The 19,676-nt window shown below is 46.7% G+C and overlaps 5 protein-coding genes across 5 annotated transcripts; 3 read left to right on the top strand and 2 right to left on the bottom strand.

Annotated features, from left to right (window-relative positions):
• Positions 1–12,365: 12,365 nt before the first annotated feature.
• Positions 12,366–13,037, top strand: F5147DRAFT_590415 (P-loop containing nucleoside triphosphate hydrolase protein; the record flags this gene model as incomplete). Its single annotated transcript, XM_041432177.1, has 2 exons — positions 12,366–12,665; positions 12,720–13,037. Coding segments are annotated over 2 exons (618 nt in total), but the record flags the coding sequence as incomplete, so codon positions are not given.
• Positions 13,038–13,133: 96 nt separating this feature from the next.
• On the top strand, positions 13,134–13,501 carry F5147DRAFT_590424 (uncharacterized protein; the record flags this gene model as incomplete). The annotated part of the gene is made up of 2 exons (XM_041432180.1): positions 13,134–13,355; positions 13,406–13,501. Coding segments are annotated over 2 exons (318 nt in total), but the record flags the coding sequence as incomplete, so codon positions are not given.
• A 235-nt stretch (positions 13,502–13,736) lies between these two features.
• On the top strand, positions 13,737–14,726 carry F5147DRAFT_590419 (uncharacterized protein; the record flags this gene model as incomplete). The annotated part of the gene is made up of 3 exons (XM_041432178.1): positions 13,737–13,941; positions 13,999–14,562; positions 14,623–14,726. 3 exons carry the CDS (start codon positions 13,737–13,739, stop codon positions 14,724–14,726), a joined length of 873 nt encoding a protein of 290 aa, XP_041284284.1.
• A 118-nt stretch (positions 14,727–14,844) lies between these two features.
• Positions 14,845–15,446, bottom strand: F5147DRAFT_590421 (uncharacterized protein; the record flags this gene model as incomplete). Its single annotated transcript, XM_041432179.1, has 3 exons — positions 14,845–15,033; positions 15,088–15,187; positions 15,235–15,446. Coding segments are annotated over 3 exons (501 nt in total), but the record flags the coding sequence as incomplete, so codon positions are not given.
• Positions 15,447–15,473: 27 nt separating this feature from the next.
• On the bottom strand, positions 15,474–16,575 carry F5147DRAFT_749021 (uncharacterized protein; the record flags this gene model as incomplete). The annotated part of the gene is made up of 2 exons (XM_041440124.1): positions 15,474–16,136; positions 16,528–16,575. The coding sequence occupies 2 exons, from the start codon at positions 16,573–16,575 to the stop codon at positions 15,474–15,476; spliced, it is 711 nt and encodes a 236-aa protein (XP_041284282.1).
• Positions 16,576–19,676: the final 3,101 nt, after the last annotated feature.

Raw genomic sequence — 19,676 nt, 5'->3', positions numbered from 1 at the left:
TGCGGTCACGTGGCTTGCTATGACTGCCTTGTTCAATGGTTTAACGCTCCGCCTGCTGATAATAGACCTGTCGCACCAGCCATTGTACGGAAAAAGACATGCCCACATTGCCGAGCAGTCGTGCGAGATCGTCCCGCAGAAATATGGACTATCAAGAATCTAGCGCACCTCATAGGGAAGAGCGGCCTTGCCAACGTGCCTCCACATTCCGAGGCGCAAGCTAACGTTGATCGGCCTGCGGATGCAGATCCTTGGGATGGCATCTTCAGGAAATCGGTCCACGGTTTCCTTCCCTGGTTACTTGCAGAAGATGCAGATGCCGAACCTCGTCGCGGAGAAGACGTCGGTATGCTTGATATGGAGGACGGAGGGATATACCGATGTCTGGACTGCATGCATGAGATTTGGGATGGCTTGTGTACCTCATGCGGTAGGCGGTATCCTGGCCACGAAGGAAGGGAGGATTGGCCAGACTATGAACTCGGTTTGGACTTTGGCCCAGGAGTGGAAGAGTTTCCTGATGATGATCCAGGCTGGATGGGTCTCGAAGAAGGCGAGGGGGATGACGAAGATGATGGTTTAGCGATTGGTGATTGGTATCCAGGTTTGCCGGTGTTCAGTTGGGGCGTTGGCTTTGACGAAGAGGATGATGACGAAGATGATGAAGACGACGAAGGAGATGATGAGGCCTATGAGAGCGATTTCATCGATGACGAGCACGACACTGGAATTCCTCCAGGCCCGATACGACGGCTGCCGCATATACGTGAGCTTTCCGATGACAGCGATAATGAAGACAGCCGTTCGCGCATAGATGCTGATCTCCTCTCCGAGGACGACGAGGAAGACCAACCATCACTTGCCAGTAGACTGGGCCGAACAGCACCCATTGTAGTTTCCTCCGACGAAGATGAAGATGAAGACGAGCCTGACAGCATTTTTGCTCTGCGTCCCTCACGTTCGAGACGCGGACGCCTTGTTGAGTCTGATGATGAGGTTGATGTCCTGTGTTCATCGGACGGCAGTAGCCAGTGACTCGTAAGCATTAATAATATCTTCCCTACATAGAAGGCATCTTCGTTTGATCGTCCTGGTATGTGATTTTCTAGTGAGACGCAAACGATCGCCAGCAATTTTTTCTTGGTGCATATTCTGACCTGTTATCTCCGCACATCTCGCTTGAAGAGCGGCAGAAGAAGGACTAGTTTTTGCGAGCTCCGTTTTGGGAGTCGCAGCAGCACCTCGACCTACGGTAACAAATTTTATGGGAATATAATTGCGTTCCATCAGGTTCCGTCTCACTGTCAACTGTTTGAAAATATTTTAGGAAATCAGTGTTTTGATGAGAAAAGGCCGCCGCAGTAAAAAAATCACGGTTGCGAGGTAATCTAATTCTTTATTATGTTTAATCCTTACTTTATGCCATTAATATGTTGTTAGGGTCAAGCGTACGGAAGTCCCAAAACCTTGTTCCCATAGGATTCGATTTCGCTGGTGAAGACCTTTCTCCTGCGCAAAGCGAAGATTCGCTCTAAGGATTCTGATAGATAACGGATGCGATCGGACAGCCGGTCGCGTGTGCAAACACTAACACGAGGAGTCCCATGTCACCCTAATGACGAGGGATTCCCCTTTGCACCATTTGATAAGCCACTCACTTACCTACAATTTGAGTATGTCTGTGGCTGATCACTAACACCCGTGAATTGGATCATTCATCGTCGAACTCGCACTAGTTCTCGTTGTGCAGCCGCAACTAGACTTGCAAGCAATCACATTCATTCACGATCATCAGATCGATCTAGTATGAAGGCTCGCTCGTCACTCAGCCGGAGCGCCGTTGCACAGGCTGCTGTTGCACGCGGTCACTGCAGTCTGCCGATGATCATTTAGGTTTAGGATCCGGGTTTGTTCACAACTCGTGTAGTGAGGGAGCAGTTTGATAAAGTGCATTTCGACAGAATGGATCAGTGAGTCATATGCCAGTGCATAAGCTCCAATTAATCAGACGGTAGACAGTGCTGAACGTACGAAAATTTGGCTTTGTTTGCATGAGGCGTTGCGGGCGGCACGCATCCCCATTGAATGCTAGTTCAGTAAGTACTTCCGTGTTGCACGCCATTTATGTATCTCCTTGGAAATGCTGGTTGGCAACAGTCTGTTAGTAACGACCCCCCGTACGCAAGCTTTTTGCGATCGTAGTCCAGCTTATCTTATCTTATCTAAAGCAGACCTACTCAAGTGCAACGAGAAGAGTTGACTTGGTGAGATTTGGTACGACAGAACTTGTCCAAACTAAATGTCATTCAGGGAAAGGATCAACTGTCCTACTACTACTGATTTACGTGAGGATTAAGTACAGTAGGACAGCTACTTTCAATCAATAGACCTTCCTCTTACTACGTTGGAGATTAATATTACGATACTTTGTCGATGTTTGGAGTCTCGCGAAGCAGCAAACTCCCGAGTCTCAGTATCAAGGCGGGACCCTGTTGTTTGTCCGTGAATAGAAGCGGTAAGAACTTGGTCTATGGCACACAAAAAGTAACTTGAGGGGATAACTGATGCCATGTTGAGTAGACAGCATATTATGCATATACCAGTTTGACAAGGCTTCAAGAATTTCATTCTTCCTTGTTGCGTCAGTCCGGGGTTGTGATGTGTTATACATAGTACTCGCTTCTCATCGTGATGACGGGGCCCAAGGTTCTTCAATGCCATATCTCAGTTAATGCATACTATCGTCTAAATTCCACACGTGTTCTCGTCATCGTGCCTCCATTTTTAGCGATTCTTCCGTGCTGGGTGAGAGCTGCCTCGCGCGAACAACGTGGATCACTGATCAACTGCGCTCACGCAAACGATGTAGATGCGTGGACTTAGTGCTGTGCAAGCTGAGTTGTCTTCCATCCTTCACCCGAGCACAAACATGCGTAAGATGTATGGTCCCTTTGTGCTTCTTTCCTCACTGCAAGTACACTCATAACTAGCCTGCCATTGCCATCTGGCCATTCACTTCTCCAATCACACTAGCTATCACCACTTCTCTTCCTTATAAGGCTGGCACCCCCACACCCCTCGACTACTATGCGCACCAGAACTACCAAGGCCAGCCCTGCTTCTCCTGTTCCTCGCCCACGCTCCCAATATTCCTCCAACGCCATGCACTGGCTCTTCCGCTCAAACTTGCCCCATCGCAGAAGCTCTGCTGCATACAGCGCTGACCTTGGACGGAGGAACTTTTTGGTATGAGCGAAGTATTTAATGTTCTTCTGAACGTGCGTCTCCGACCACAGCGCAATCCAACTCACTCATGTTTATTCGCAGCCTTCCGAGACGCTTCGCTCCCTGAGCGAGTCAAGGCGCCTTCTCGAGGAAGCCCGCAACGAAATCAACGAGACACGCGACACACACGAGCGGTCTCCGTACAAAACACGCGTTCACACTCTCCCGTGCTTTCTTCCGCGAGAAACCGATGCGTGTGATCGAACGTATCCTGGAGGGTGAGCCTTCGTTTACGGTCTTGTTTGGTGCAAGCTCGGTTGGAAAGGTCGGTTCCTCTACTTGTCAGTGCGATCGCCCTTCATCGAAAGTCTGTAGACTGCGCTCTTGCGGGAAATTCTCTCGCGAAATATTTATCATGTTCTTCACTTCGATTTACGCATACCCGGCTTTGCGGATATGACAAGCCTTTACATGAGTATGTCGCAGCAAATGGAGCGCTACTTTGACGAAATATCGAAGACGACGCCTGGATATGAGGAATTCCAGAAGGAAGGACTGGAATTCAAGGTTCGTTCACTAATTGCGTTGAAGAATGGTATTCCTGATGTGATTACAGCACGACAGGTTGAACGTTGAACGAAGGCTTAACGAATCTCCTGTTGGAAGCTCTGGTTCGCAAGTCAGGACGAGCGATATTGCGAGACTCATGGAGCTCTTCCAGGCGCGTATTTCTACTTGCCAATGCGTATTCCACTGACTTTCTTGATTCAGAGTTCGCTTCTCAAGTACAGCGAGTTTGAGCCATCAGAACAACCACCAGAACATGGAAAACGTAAGAAGGACTCCGATATGTCCTCAGATCGGACAAAACTCAATAGCTCATCACCTTCGCCCTCTCATAAATCCCGGTGGTTCAAACGCAAAGGCAAGAAGCCATGCGATGGGCAGCAGAACCAGGAAGTGTCCTCGTCGATGGCCAACTCCAACGCTCGCGAAAAGTCGCACGAGAAGGCTATCAAGCGGATTCCGGTAGTGTTCTTCGACGAAGCACATAAACTGTGGGTACACCTACCTGAAGGTATATATCAGGCGCTGATGTGTCACCGTTGCAGCCCTGCGCTGATTCAGTCATCTGACGCGATGAAATGCCTCCTAGACTCACTGGTGCTCACGAAGCAAGACAGATTATGTCATGTAATCCATGCTACCAGCGACCCTTTTTATCAAGCATGGCTACGACAGTTAAACGTAATGCAACACTGTAAAGTACGTCTTGACGCCTTACGTGGTTTTCAGCAGTTGATTATTATGGATGTAGATTATCACCATCGGAGATTGCTCGAAGGCAGATACGCGCGCCTTCTTTATCGAGAAGATTCTGCCTCGCGTTCCAGAGAACTTGCGTGCAGGCTTGTCGTTCGACTCAACGTATGATGCATTGGTGGCAAATTAGCGCACTGGCATGATTATGTCAATGATTATGGTATGTTATTATCATTGTCTTATCTCTTCAAGTGGAATACTGACAGATATTTCACAGTCAATGCAGGTGGAAACTTTGAAAGTATGCATACATCGCTATAACACTGGCAGCCATTAACATCGTAACACAGTCAAGCAAAGCTCCCATTTCCTTCAGGCACACGCGGTCCTCAACCTTCACATCATCCATTCCTCACAAGCACCACATTGACCAGCAGCGGCCAAGATCCCACAACACCCAGCACACCTGCCGCCCGCCCGCGCTCCTCGGGGCCTGATGCCCTGCATGCCAACCTCGGGCCCGCTGGTTTTCAAATCATACCCTCCTGTCGAAACTCTCTCCGGGACCCCGGGAGCGTCAGCGAGGAATATTCTGCTGACTTCAGCGCGATGCAACTGCTCAAGGTTATGAGCAAATTGAGTCAGGTGGGGACGAACCACTTGCCATATTTTTGCTTTGTCGAGAGCTTGGTGTGCGCGCGGTGGATGGGATGATTAAGGGGCGCGTGCTGAATCTGCATTGGACAGACCCAGTGACGCACGAAGGAGAACCACCAGCCCGCTCGGAACCAATGATTCCTATCACCGTATCCCACCGGTGGGTATCATACCCAGCCCAATCAATGTTGGGAGTGGCAGCACACTTGGTGCGTCCTCAGAAGACGGCGATATGGTTATGGTGAATCCCATCAATATGTCTACGCGAGAGCTAGGGCAGATTGACGAGGAAGACGAGCATGACGAAGTGATTGGCCCCAAACTGGTGGCCCCTGACGCCGATCATGCGCTATGCGATGCGAGAAGTTGTGCTAGAGTATGAAGATGTACGGACATTGTCTGATTACGCTTCTTTTACCGATGTCGAGGAGTACTAAGTGGCCAACTGGCTTCCATGTGGTGTACTCTTCTTAACACAAGTGTCCATTAAGTTATTCATCCATCATCTCCCTCATTTTACATGACATTGCCTTTATTTTCTGATTGTTGTACTGTACGGCATGTTGTTTGCTTCGCGTGTTTTGCATTAGTTTGTACAGGCCCACACGTAATGATCATCTCGCTGGTGAGATCTTGAGAAGCTGAGGCTTCTTGAGAGTTGTATCATACGACAAACCCATTCGTTCTGCAAGGCGATTCATCGTATATTCGCGTTGTACCACCCATATTGATAATTGCAATCACAGGGTTAGATTGTGATCACCCACAGCTGATCAGGGGCCAGATCCACGATTAAATGGAATCAAATTCCGCAAACCTCACATCCGCATGTGCCTCAAGCCAAGCAAGCCATTTCTTCAATACGGGCTGCCATGCTTCACAGTCGACGAATCACCCACGATACACTGCAAGTCCTGATTAGTCAACACCATGAGGACAAACAATTTCCATTTTACCAAGTGTCTCTTGGCTCGAGTCATGGCGACTGTCGGATGACTTAATGAGGATATGTCCCCGCGGAAATGATTTTACACACCATTCATACGTCTCTTCTCTTTCAGAACCCAACTTCGCGCTGGAAACGTTCAGCGGAAAGCGTGGTAGGGAGGACAAATCACACCTTGTCATTACTGCGCACCAAGCTGATGATGACAGCATCTTTCTCTCGCCCCTGCATCCCATCGACTGTCCCAATCTCAAGCTCAAGACCATACACTGGTCTAAGCAAGGAAGTGAGAAGAGTAACTTGGGCTTGGTATCTGATTCACAATGATAAGTTAGGCTTGCATATCTCAGCTCGGAAAAACTCGGTCCCATACGGAGTGATCAGAGCAATTTGTGATGGCAGCAATCCAGCTCCCACCAGCCTTTCGACCCATTTTGACACTACGGCTGCTTCGTTCTCGTTGCAGCGGCTGCCTTCGTCATTATCTCCGTCTACTCGCTCGAAGTATTCGCAACCCGTAGTGTCATAAAACACGACTGGCGTTCCTAGTATTTCTTTGATGGTGTCCTCGTCTTTGGAGGCAGTAAAGGCGCTGACGGTGGGTAGGTCCTTGAGGAGATGAGATCTGACAGATTGATGGGACACGAGCTTTGACGCGTAAAGTGTTTTGGAAGGAAACTGGCAGATCTGCGAGTGCATGCTAGAGATGTGCATTGTGGGCTGCTCAAGTACAACTTGAATATGACTTGTGTCTTACCGGTATTGAACATTGAGCAGGCGTTTTATATCTGGACCATACATCCTCTCGAGTCGGTCAAAGAGCGTTGTTTCTAATGTACGAGGTGGTCGCAAGCCAGTTCGTTTCTTTGCCTCCTTTCGAGTTTTTGTTTCAGGCTTTGGATTCGGCTGGGATCCTCCTTCGGACACTTCGACTGTTGTGTCTTGTGCCATGATTTCATCTCCTTTCACCGATTCCGCTTCGGAATCCGTATCACTGGGACTCGTGCCCTCGTCTTCTTTAGGCAGCTCAGGCTTTGGTGCCATCGACTCTTGCGACTTCTTCTCATCATTCACAGTACTTGCGCTCTTTTTGGTGTCGCAGTCCCCGATGTGTTCTTCTTATGTTTGTCAATAGAGAGAATTGTAGGTGGCAATTGCATCGGGTCGCCCGCCAGTATGAGCTTTTTCGCCTTGAATATCGGAATCCAGCACACCTGCAGGTATATTAATGGCTGTTATCTGGAACAGAATCAGCTTACCGCTTCGAGCGCTTGTGTTGCCTCGTCAATAATGACTACATCAAACTTATGGTCACGGAGCTGCCTGCTCCCAGCGGAATGACATGTAGCAAGGACGACCTGCAGTTAATCAATGATCGTCCTGGTAACTCATGATAGTACAAGCCATACCTGAGACTCTCCGAGGACAGTCTTGACAACTCCGCCTTCACGCTGCCTATATCTAAACTAGTAGTGAGTACGCACCCCGAGTCTGAGCAAGGTGTCTGTGCCTACTCCTTCCTAAGAGCCTTTACCTCCTCCCACATCTTCTTGCGTTCCGAACCTCTCGGTTTCTTGGAGCCTTTCCCCTTCCCAGAAAGCACATCGAGCGTTGATTCAATCTCAGTTTTGACGTCCCTTGCAAGTGCGGCCTAACTCAAAGTCTCAGTACCAGCCACCTTATCAGATGCTAGGGTAGAATCACTTGATCGCTCTTGTTGGCCTTCACTTCTAGTGTTGCTTCTAAGACGCCCTGATTAGCCATTACGCGCGCGGGATGGCCTATGCGAGTAGCTGGCAAGAGCGTTCTCTTGCCCCTCTCAGGAGGTGGTATGGCAAGAAGACGCTCTAGGATATTATCGACAGATAGGTTGGAAGCGCCACACACAAGGATGCGCTTCTGTTTCTCATTGATGCTATTCTCCGAAGGAGAGGTGAGTTGTCGTATAATTTCGATCAAGGTATGTGTTTTCCCTGTCCCTATTATTATCATCAGATAATTATATTCAGTAGGAGGACAGGTAGCTTTACCAGGTGGACCATGGATACAAGCGACTTCCTGGGATTCAAGGGAGAATTTGACAGCTTGTTGCTGGCTCGGATTGAGAGATTCGTCAAAGAACTTAAGTTCCGCAATAGGAATCTTTTCAGAAGGTGGTGACATTCCGAGTAAAACTCGGATGAGAGGTGTTAGCTCATAGTCACCTTTGTCACTAGACTGTTTGAGCTGCTATTAGCAATCAGGAGAGCAGAGTTGTATGGTTTAGTTGCCTGTCTTGATGAAGGAATGCAGGTTTTTTCTAACTGGCTGAGCGCTTTATCCATTCTTGAATATGGTACAGTTTAATATACTCGCATGGGAAAAAAACAGCGCGATTACCTGTCATAAGTGACGCTATTAGCCAATTTAAGCACTCGACAGCGCTCAGGAAGGTCAAGATCGTCTGATCTGGAATCTGAAGAGTCCACTGCAATGACGATGCGTGTATCTGACACCTATTTGGAGTGCGCGAGTCAGTGACCGCCTAAATGAATTGCACAAGGTCATACTTTGTATACCACACCTTCTGCAGTATGGGGGCTTTCAGCGCCAGCAGATGGGGCCTTCTTACTTTTTGCAGATTTTTTGGCGGTAGTATTCGAGGATACATTCTCTTCGATACGAGCAAGGTCTCCCGGTCTTTCTGAGACCTGAACTACAAAATTTTCACGTATGTGATCAATGACATACCTGAAGTTATGAGGAGGAAATAACTGTGAAGTGTGAAACGCTGTAGGACGCTCTAGTTCGACTAATCTGCGCTTTTCCGTAAGACAGCAATCAGGAAACGGAAAGGCAGAAGAAAACGAATGACACCACACGTTTTCCCGCCTAGGCCTATGTTAATTCCAACCACACTCAGACTCCCAAGCGCAAGCCCTTTTTGTTCCAGAAGTTTAGGGCCGCAGTTTGTGAGCAGCAGAGCAGTTCGCTCGATTTCTGCGTTGCGTTCCTTTGAGAGCAGCTCACGATGGCGACCGATAAAGGCTTTGAGCTCCGCTTCTGATGCCATATCACCAAGGCCTGGGGTCGATTTGGACGTGCTGGAAGAAAATGTTATTGCCGGAAAGGAATATGTACTAGTAGTAGTCTCTGAACGTTAACATTAAAATATTAATCACTGGCAAGAATGTGATCACGTGATGCAAACGATGCCAGTCAGTCTTACCTTGTTTACCTCACCCACAATTGTGGCGCGCGAGTGGACACTCCGACTCAAACCCGACTTCCGAATATCGAACAACGAAGGCGTCACCCTTCCGAATAGTGCTCGTGGCTCCACCTTACTCACTCAGTAACTGCCTTTGGTGTACCGGGTGGCGAACGGTGTAAATAGGTGGTGCTCGCACTCAACAGATCTACATTTTGCAATACCCGTTCAATGAACCTCGTAGGTTGATGAGTGTCATTCTCGATCTGCTCAAACTCCCCTCCCTATGAAGTCCGGTATGGCCCGTCCCCGCCCCGAGACTGAGTAGTGGAGCATATGCATCACTTCCCCTTCCACCGTGTCCATATATTTCTTCAATAACCCGCGTAGTTGCCTTTTCGAGCGACGTCACCCGTCACCCCAGCACCGAAACCTACATACATTCGTGTCTTATGTGGTACATAGGTCAGCGCTTTGGCAAATCTCTTGTTCATACCGTCAACTTATTCATACATGGTGGAGTGGCTGTGTAGTTGACTTCTGGTCCGGTGCGCATTAATGTTCCTACTGTCAACGGTTGGTATGATTCTCGACAAACATTTTGCCCCGTCTATCTGGATGGGTGCGATGTCGAACTTGGCCGTGATTGGCTCGCATTCGTAAATGCGAAGTTCGATGACTTTCGATTTCTTCGGCCTTCGGAGATGGATCTTGCGCAGTTTTCTGCTGGTCATACTTGAATTTTCGGCCTGGAGGTACGTGTATTCGTCCGAATCATTTTCATATGGCTCCAGGCTAACTAATGATTTATAGAGAATGTGTCTTCTTCGCCTGTTATCCAAGTGGGATTATGTCTAGCTACCCAAATGGGTCCTAAAGCTCAGGAAAGTCGGACACTCGCTGAACGATGAGGGACAACGGGTCTTAAGATCCTGCATCGTATAAATCAGTCACTCGTCAGATGATGCACTCCCGAACTTGTCTCCGCACCAAATCCCAATAATCGAGGACTCCGTAGAGCTCAAATTTACCTATCCCAACTCCAAGACGATGTGTCGCATCACTCGAACGCAAGTGCCAGTTCTTCCCGGGTTCGTGACCACTGCACATAAGTCGCAAGGACAGACACTTGAGAAAATAATAATTGATCTTGGCTCCAAATGGTGTCGAGGCGCCGAAAAGCCATATGTAATGGTGTCCCGTAATCTGTACGATACTTGTGTCTATAACACCAATTGATTCACATTATGACTCGACAAAGCGACCGTAGCGGGCTCTGCCGCGAGCGGCCGTGCTATGCTTGTATGTTGAACAGAGAGCAGAGAGAATAATCGACGGCCGCTGTGACACTGATAAGCAACCTCATCAAAAGTCGTACAAATGCAAGCCACCCGGACAAGCACTGGCATTAATTTATGACGTAGTCCAAAAAATACGAGTGAATCAAATATTTATTGCATAATGTCGCAGAGGAGGGGGGGGGTCTTTGGCACATCGAGTTCGTCACCTATTTACAACAATCGACACCCAAACAGGACGAGGCTTTTATGATCAATAATCAGTATCGCAAAGATAGACGGTATGATATTCACGCCACCTAGCAATCGGAGTTGGAGAACTACCCCTTCACAGCCTCAACGGGAGCTTCCTCGGGCATACACAACTTGCGCGCAAGGGCCTCAGTGTGATCAAGTTGTACGTCAGCAACAACGAACGATGCAAGATCGTGACTATGTGCCCCAACACTGAAGTCCATGCTAGCCTCAAGCTCCTGCTTGTTGCGTCCAGCCAAATACCTTTGGAAGTATGAAGCATCCGCAATGCTACGACCGTATTCGTGAGCATCTTGCTCAAGAATGGATTCAAGAACCTTGATGTTTTGCAGCATTGCCTCAATCTCCCAGGCCGTTGTTAGAACACGCAAGCGCATGGATTCGCGATTACAATTTGAGTGACAGCCTTATGAGACATGCCTCTCAGGCCACGCTCGAATATATCTTTGCCCTGGTATAACGATTATCACTGTGAAGTGGTGTATACATGGTTGACATACCTCTTGGACGTCAGCCAGACTCATATCAGTCTCGCTAGCATATTTCCCGACAGACCTGTGAATAAAACGGAGTTCTAAGGCATTTGGGACATGGCTACGGTGCGGGTCATAGGGCTTGAACTGTCTTTGTGCACGAGTCACAAGCCGACACAGGTTGCGCATGATGTCAGAAGGAGGGCGCGGAAATGCACGAAGTTCATCTTCAAGCAGTGATAAATCATTACTGATGTCATCAGAAGATGGTGGCAGGTTGACGAGGGTACGTCGTAATGTGTTTGGATTGTGTTTCCATGCTTTGAATATCATGATGTATCCGACTGTCACGAAATGGAGAGCAGAGGTTCTGAACGGGTCTTTGGCGAGGCTCATCCGTATCACGGGTAGGACTCGGTTGTCCCACAGAACTTGGTAGAGGAGTAATACAGGTGTGCATGCTGGACTGTTGTTCGGAAACATCACTATGCCCTAGAGGAATGTTATACCCAGGTGACGGAGTTGGAAAGACGTCAGGTGAAGTCAAAACGGGATTGATATTTCCTCCATATCAGCATAACGCAACCAATGTACTGGTGCACAACTGCCCGTATGGGATTGAAATTTGGTACTAGGCCGGCCGGAGATCGTAAGTCGTAATGCGCTCGAGCAAGCGTTCATTTCTGATTAGTACCAGGGTCAGGCGTAACCATCACATAATTTGGCCGAGGCTATTACCAACTTCCATTTGTTGTTCCACCGCTTATTCTAATGTAAGACCAGGTTCCTTCCCAACCGCAGTGTCGAGAGAAGAGGGCTACATCAGTGCGAGAAAAGAAAATAATAAAATCACGTGCACATTGAACTTTCCATATGTAGCCCAAACCTTATCCCTCGTTCTCTGCTGGCAGAAAACATTAGTAAACATTCCTCAGCCACCGTAGCAAACCCTTCGGACCTTGAAATAAAGTGAAATAATCAAAGAAATACATTAATATTTTGGGTTATGTAACATTACCATATTCTTAACTCGGTGACGTCAATAATTGATCATAGCGCCTTCTCTCGCTTTGATTCGTGCGCAGACAGAGGAGGTATTTAGATGCAGGGCTTGCCTTTGGCAGCTCAAAGTTGCTGAAGCTTTTCTCCTCCAAGATCGTGATATTATTTGTGTTGCTGGGACTGGGAAGGGCAAAACTCTCACATTCTGGATGCCTCTACTATTTGACTCCACCAGTGTACAAGTCGTGATTACTCCTTTGAATTTACTTGGCGAGCAAAATGTCATGGACCTCAAAAGAGCGGGAATTTCAGCTATATCTATACATGCAGAAACTGCAACAGCATATAACTTTCAGGTCAGCAGGATGGTATCAATGGTACCTAGCAATTAATGGTCATCTATATACTAGGCAATAGAGAACCTGGAGTATCGAGTTGTCGTTATCAGTCCTGAACAGGTTATGAAGGATGGCGGAGGTTTCGAGACACTACTCAAAAATCCTTTGTTTGTGTCACACATGATGGGCATGGTTATAGACGAAGCTCATTGTGTCAGCTCATGGGGAGAATTTCGCCCAGAATACAAGGAGCTTGGTAGACTAAGATTCATCCTCCCCCTAGAGATACCATTTCTCGTGACGTCTGTGACTCTCTCCTCGTCCACACTGCAAGATGTCACCAGACTTCTCCATCTACAGAGCGGGGATAAACTCATCACTATTCATTGAAGTATAGATCGGCCAAATATAAATATTGGAGTAAAGCCCATCCAGGGAACATACCAAAGCTTCGCAGACCTTGCATTCCTCATTCCCGACCGGTAGAAACTCAGAGACCTGCCCCTTCCTAAGTTTCTCGTCTTCTTCGACAATATAAACAATGCTATCGAGGCCACAAAGTTCCTGCAGTCGTGTTTGCCACAAGAATGTCAAGATAAGGTCAAGTGGTCTAATGCTGGCATGACAATGTACTTTAAACAAGACGAGGTGAAGAATTATACACAAGGAATCACATGGGGGTTTTGTATGACAGAATCCTTTGGAATGGTCAGTTGAATTTAGGGATATTAATGATCAATGAACTTACCACAACACAGGGCATTGATATCACTGATATCCACATTGTAATTCAGTGGCAGGCAACATGGTGTTCACTGTCTACGATATGGCAGCGCTTTGGTCATGCTGTTTGAAATATGTCATTGGAGGGGACTGCGATGCTATTTGCTGAGAAGGAGTACTCTGATGTATATAAAGCAGAGAAAGAGAAACGGAGAGTGGAGCGAGCAAAAAGAAAAGTTACATCTTCAAAGAAACAGTGCACTGTTACTACTGGCAAGAATGGTCCTGTTGCCGTGAACATTCCACCAGGAGAAGAAAGATCTGATGACGAGATATAAATCAGCAGCACTCACATTCAACAAATTCATGTTGGTGATACAATGGATACCTGGCAATTACGGGCGAAGATGGAGGTGCCTAGAGAGAAGACAAATATTAGCCAGCCAATGGAAGACCTCCCAACCAACCGGACTTGAGCCAGCTATGGACTACTTCATTAACGCTGATATACGTCCTGGAATTGGTTGTCGTCGTAAGGTATTGAACGTGTTTTTCAAGAATGAGGAAGCAGGTGAGACTTACTTTATCTAGCTTACTTCCCCTGCCTGATTCATTGTCCAAATAACAGAATCTGATCATCACCAATGTGACGCTCTTGAGACCTCGGGCTGTCTCCAGTGTCTCATCACACAGTCGAGTGTCTGTTGCGATATTCACACACCAGCATATTTTGTCCCATTCATCTCTGCAATCCTGAAACAACAAAAACAACTGTCACGCTCACACCTTGTCAAGTTTTCCATGGCCTCACTTGATTTTAAGTTGATTGACATGCTCAAGGACTGGCAGGAAGAAACTACTCTCAAGCTCTACGGCCATGCTCATTTGTATGATCTTGGACCTGGGATCATAATGCCTAATAGTATTCTAGACTGCATTGTTGAATGCGCTCATTTTTACAAGATTAAATCCACAGCCGACTTGGTCAAGGAAACTTGTTGGTCAGGAGCCAACAAACATGGAGATGAGATTATCGTGTTGATTCACCAAGTCTGCCCACTTCCTACGCCCTTGACATCAGCCCCACTGCAGCCTCATACAAACCCGTCGAATGCTAACGCAAGTGTGTCGGTCCCTCGTAATGCGAAACGAAAGATGCGATGTAGTGCTTGTGGGGAGGAGGGCCATAATGGTACGTGCTTTACTAGTGGCTAGTGCTTGATATATTTACTTACTAACACTATCTATCAAGCTCGTAATCACCACTGTCGAGAGCATCCTGCGAACCAATCATCTGCCACCAAGGAAAATTCTGGCACAACCTGGATTATTATCCCGCTGCATGCGGGATTATAACTCTCCTACAACGTCTTCAGTTGTAGGTTGCTCTACCTCATCTACTATTGTACCATCGTCTTCTGTACCTATTCCCTTCCATCCTTTCTCAAATAGCTCGTGCCCCTTGTCAAGAAGGTCAGGGACTAAGTATGTGCTTTGTCGTCCCGGCATGTGAATGTGTGGAGATGACGATCGCATCTTCGTTAGCAGCCCTTAAAATGTTTTTTTTCATATCAGGTGCAGCCTGCAAACTCGTTCTCCCCGTATGCATGAAGTTAGTTTCGATGACGGAATGGGCACCCCGATAGACTTCAACCAGAGGCGACTTGAGAATGACCCTCGCCACACTACGGTTTGAGCCATTCCCTCCATTTTTCACTTTGATGAATAGATTGTTGAGCTCTACGCACCAGTCGACGGCACGGAAGCATTCGGGTTTTCTGGTTGGATTGACTAGCCAATGGTACCATATTGCTTTCCTGCCAAAATATTAGTACTCAAGTCAATGAAAAGGCGTGCTTCTTACTGAAAACCTGCAGGATAACTGAAGTGCAAGTTTATCAAAAACTCTGTCATGCATGTGGCATATTTATGTTTGCCTGTCGCCTTGAATATTAATGTCCATGCGATGATGCAGGTTTCAACGTGCGCGATGTCTCCGATGTTCATCGCATAGGATAGCTCCTCATACAGTAGAAAATACTTGTTAATCAACAAGCTATTCTCATACTGTTTATCTCATCGTTCACCAGGCTGCTGACGAGCTCATGTTAGCTTGTAGGTAGTGATATATTCTCGAGCGAGTTGGTTGGCAATCTCCTTTAGTTCCTCTAGGCTTGGTTTAGAAATGGCAAAGTCATCGAGCATTTTGTGAGCATTGTTCATTTTTTCGACTTCTATCCGCCAACAATCCAAATGCCGACAGATGCCATCATGGCCAATGAGCTGGTGCATCATCCGGAACCCAGGCTTGGATCCGAAAATCCCTATCTCATGTGGCCGTAGCTGTGCAATATCGTGCATCAGACTTGTCTGATCCTGACGCGCTGACATCGGCTGGATTAATGCCCTCCATATTGCATCTGCAGCTGCCATTTTCAAGTGGAACAAGCCAGGCACAAAGACTACATGTTGGAATCGCTGCCACGGAGTTGTTTCAATGGACCGACGTTGCTGCATAGATGCAATGCGTTCACCCGTGCCCAGATCTCCATGTACAAGCACCACATACTCGGTAACATCAGGTGACTCGCCATCCTCCACATCCGCTGGATCAAAGACACCACCTTGCGCCATTAATCTCTCGATTGCCTGAATGTTTCCTGCGACCGTTGAGTTGTTGACATCCATTGCCAAGGCTGGTATGATTGGAGTTTTTGCAACTGGTATTTGTTCCAAAACTTGGGGGGCTGATATTTGAGACTGAAACTGTGCAAAATCAGGCGGTCCATGATAGCAAAGGTCATGCAAAACTTCCAGGAGTTAAATTGGTTGCGTCGAGAGAAACCTAAAGAATGTGAGACATCTTGGTGTAGCAACAATAAGTCTTTCCAGGTTTGTCCAATGGAACAATCACTTAGAGGGTTGATTCGTGATTTTCGCCACAGTTCATAGGAACATTTTAGATCATCACAAGTGACACCATGTTGTAGGGGAAACAGTAAGCCTGATGTGAGATGTTTCAGAGTATTGGTAGATTTTCTGCAGTCGGAACGGTGGACTTCAGGTTGATATCAAAATTATCATATGCATAAGCCGCTAAAAGTGTTTGTCCAAGATATTGTAGTGCATGACTTGATTCTGCAGACAGCGAACGGACTGTATCATGGATTGCATCAACGGATATCGAGAGACCCATCTTCGCCATCGTTTCGATGACTTTCTCCGGTGCGTGTGTTGAATGCAAAAATATTCCGAGTATGCTTGACAGTGAGTTGGCCTTCTGATTTGTGCTTTTCTTTAGAAGCAAAACAATTACTACTTTCCACTGGATGAGGTCTGTTTAGATCAAGCACAAATTTTATCTATATTTTCCATACCAGCATCATTGTCACGTTACATTGAGATGCGAGGTGTTCAGCTCTCGAAATACAATCACCAGTAATGCCTTCTATAACACCTTCTAGGTCATCTACTTGAGCCCAGTATTCTGAATCCTCAGCTTCTTGCACATCCAATACCAACATTCCGATCTCCATGTGCCCTTTGCTTTCGATTTTCCGGACTTGGAGAGCTCTTGCGGACAAGAGGGAATCAAGCAGGGCCCATAGCACCAGCGCCTCTCCCCTCAATCTGTAGAGCCATATTATCAATTTGAAAGCCCTCTATTTGCTCAGTTTTCGCATGCAGAGCGCTGAAATGCGACCCATTCTCCACTTTTGTGAGCTCTCAAACCTCCCTTGCACATTCTGTGCTAATGGCATCCTTGGCCCATCCAATTAAGGGGTTATGTAAATTCCGGTGTTGTGATAAGGTGCGCATAATGTTACCTATGTTGGCCAGAAGGTCAACAACTGCAGGGTGGTTGGAAAATCAAGGTACTGTGAGGACTGTGAGGAGGAAGTGCGAAAGGCTACCGTCTCCATCAAACATATTGAGGATGCTGCAGTATTTTCCATATCGAGTACAAATGAAACCCTAAGTTCAGTTTTCGAAGTTGCTATTTAATTTTCAAGGTCCGAAGGATTTGCTATGGTGGCTGAGGAATGTTTACTAATGTTTTCTGCCAGCCGCTGTGGAGAGAGAATGAGGGATAAGGTTTGGGCTACATATGGAAAGTTCAATGTGCACGTGATTTTATTATTTTCTTTTCTTGCACTGATGTAGCCCCGGAAGCAGTCGCCATTATCCACTGAGCACTTGAATTTTCTGGCTTAACGACTCCTATTACTCTCTATGGAGGTAATGTAACGGCCTCATTCAAGTTAAGTCACAACCATCTTCCTCCATCCAAGATCCGACTAATCGGAACTCAGAGTCTCCCAACCTCTACCAACACCTTGTGCTAGCTTCATTACTAGGCGTGGACAATACCATGATTGTCTGAGTTAGCATCGAATTGCGTACACGAGGATCAAGCCTGAGGCCTGGGTGCTGCGCTCGTGAAACTTCAGATGTGATTTACAAGCTTCTGTTGTTCTAGCTATCCTCAACGTCGTGGTGGGATACGTCAAGTTGGTGCTGAGAAACTCGGTGTTATGAGTTCCTTGCCGCTCTTGAGGAGGAAAAGCGAGCAGAGCATGTGACTACGGAGGGAAATGAATGATGCCACAACTTATCATGGCGCCATAGTGTAAGTAATTCATTCATCCCTACAATCTGTCATTTTAAGCGACGCGGTCGCCGTGCTACACGTACCTGACCACCCTATTGGAGTTATCAAACGCACAAGTAACGAGGCTTCAACTGGCTTTGAGGAGAAGCTCGGTGGTCCAGAGTGTGAATGTGATCGTGGGCAGCCAAGTAGATGAGATTGAAATCAGGTCATCAGTGAATTCATGAGTCCTTGATTTTGTAGCCATGGGAAGTATAAGATGATATCATTATGCTATGGCTGAATATACCTATGTATACAGCAATAAATATTAGTTATCGGTACATAGCCATGAATCTCTGAAAATTCATTTTACCATGAGGAGTTCGCGACAAGATTACAACATTGCACTGTTGCAGCAATCAATATGCAATAGCATAGTTAAGTTATATTTGTTGACTCATACCATATCCCTTCGTTTATGTTTTAAACTACCAAGTGATATAAGACTTTATCAGTGGAAAGAACCATTAGCACTTGTAACCTAATTTATATTCTTATGAGAGTTTCAACCAGCGAGGTATGATAGTGTAATTAGGTACCATTTGTTGAGCAACATCATATTACCTCATTTATGTTTGACTTACAAAACTATATAGATTGGTTCAAATATTGCGTGAATTACAATGTCATCCAAGATCATGCACGTGACTATCACCTTAGCCTCAAATTTTACCTTAGAATTTTCGGACAACCTCAAATCATGTGACCAGCGCAAGTGGTTGAAATTGATTTGTCATTGTTTGCGCAGGACGGAAATTTTCATGCAAGGTCCTTTCAATCCTTCTTTCACCGCTACTACCACCACCTCTCGACTCAGCATCTTCGTTCCTCCCATTTGTGGTGGTCCCTCCCTGGGCTTTTCCTTGTGGTACCTCCTTGGCCGTTCGTGGTGGTTCCTCCCTGGCCTTTCCTTGTGGTTCCTTCCTGGCCGTTCGGGCCTTTTCCTTGTGGTACCTCCTGGCCGTTCGTGGTGGTTCCTCCCTGGCCTTTCCTTGTGGCTCCTTCCTGGCCGTTCGTGGTGGTCCGTCCTTTCCTTATGGTTCCTTCCTCTGGCCGTTCATGGTGGTCCTTCCCTTTCCTTTCCTCGTGGCTCCTTCCTGGCCTTTTCTCGTGGTTCCTTGTTGGCCTTTTCTCGTGGTTCCTTGCTGGCCTTGGTCCCTCCTTTCATTCATCTCTCCGCTATCTTTCCCTGTTTTCTTTTGTCCTGTAACTACATATGTAGTATTTAAATATAAATAAAATTAATTTGCTTCACAAAATGAGTGCTGAGGATGAGAATAATTGGTGCTGGTGACAAAATGGCAGGTTGTTGCAGGCAATCTGTCATGCTGGCGCTTTCGGTAGTTCTGTCTAACTTACTCCAGGTAGTATCATTCTGACAGATATCATGTAAATTTTGCAATTAGATAAAGCTTGTAAAGCTTTATATTTTCATGTCAATTATTTGATGCTTCGGAGTTGTGAACCTCCCTTTCGTTATGGCATTTCATAAAATTTTATACTGATAATCAGGGACGCTGTCTTTCCTCTATAAGGCCAAACATAACAATGTGATTGTCGATAGCAAAATTATGCTGGTTCTTGTGATTATGTACTATATATTGTTATTATATTGCTATCTACTTTCCTCACGGGTTCACTGATGGTGGGGT

This window comes from Suillus discolor (genome assembly GCF_016758755.1).
Source record: "Suillus discolor strain FC423 chromosome Unknown F5147scaffold_342, whole genome shotgun sequence".
Taxonomy (NCBI): domain Eukaryota; kingdom Fungi; phylum Basidiomycota; class Agaricomycetes; order Boletales; family Suillaceae; genus Suillus; species Suillus discolor.
The sequence above is the reverse complement of the archived record's forward strand: the minus strand, read 5'-3'. Positions and strand labels throughout refer to the sequence as shown.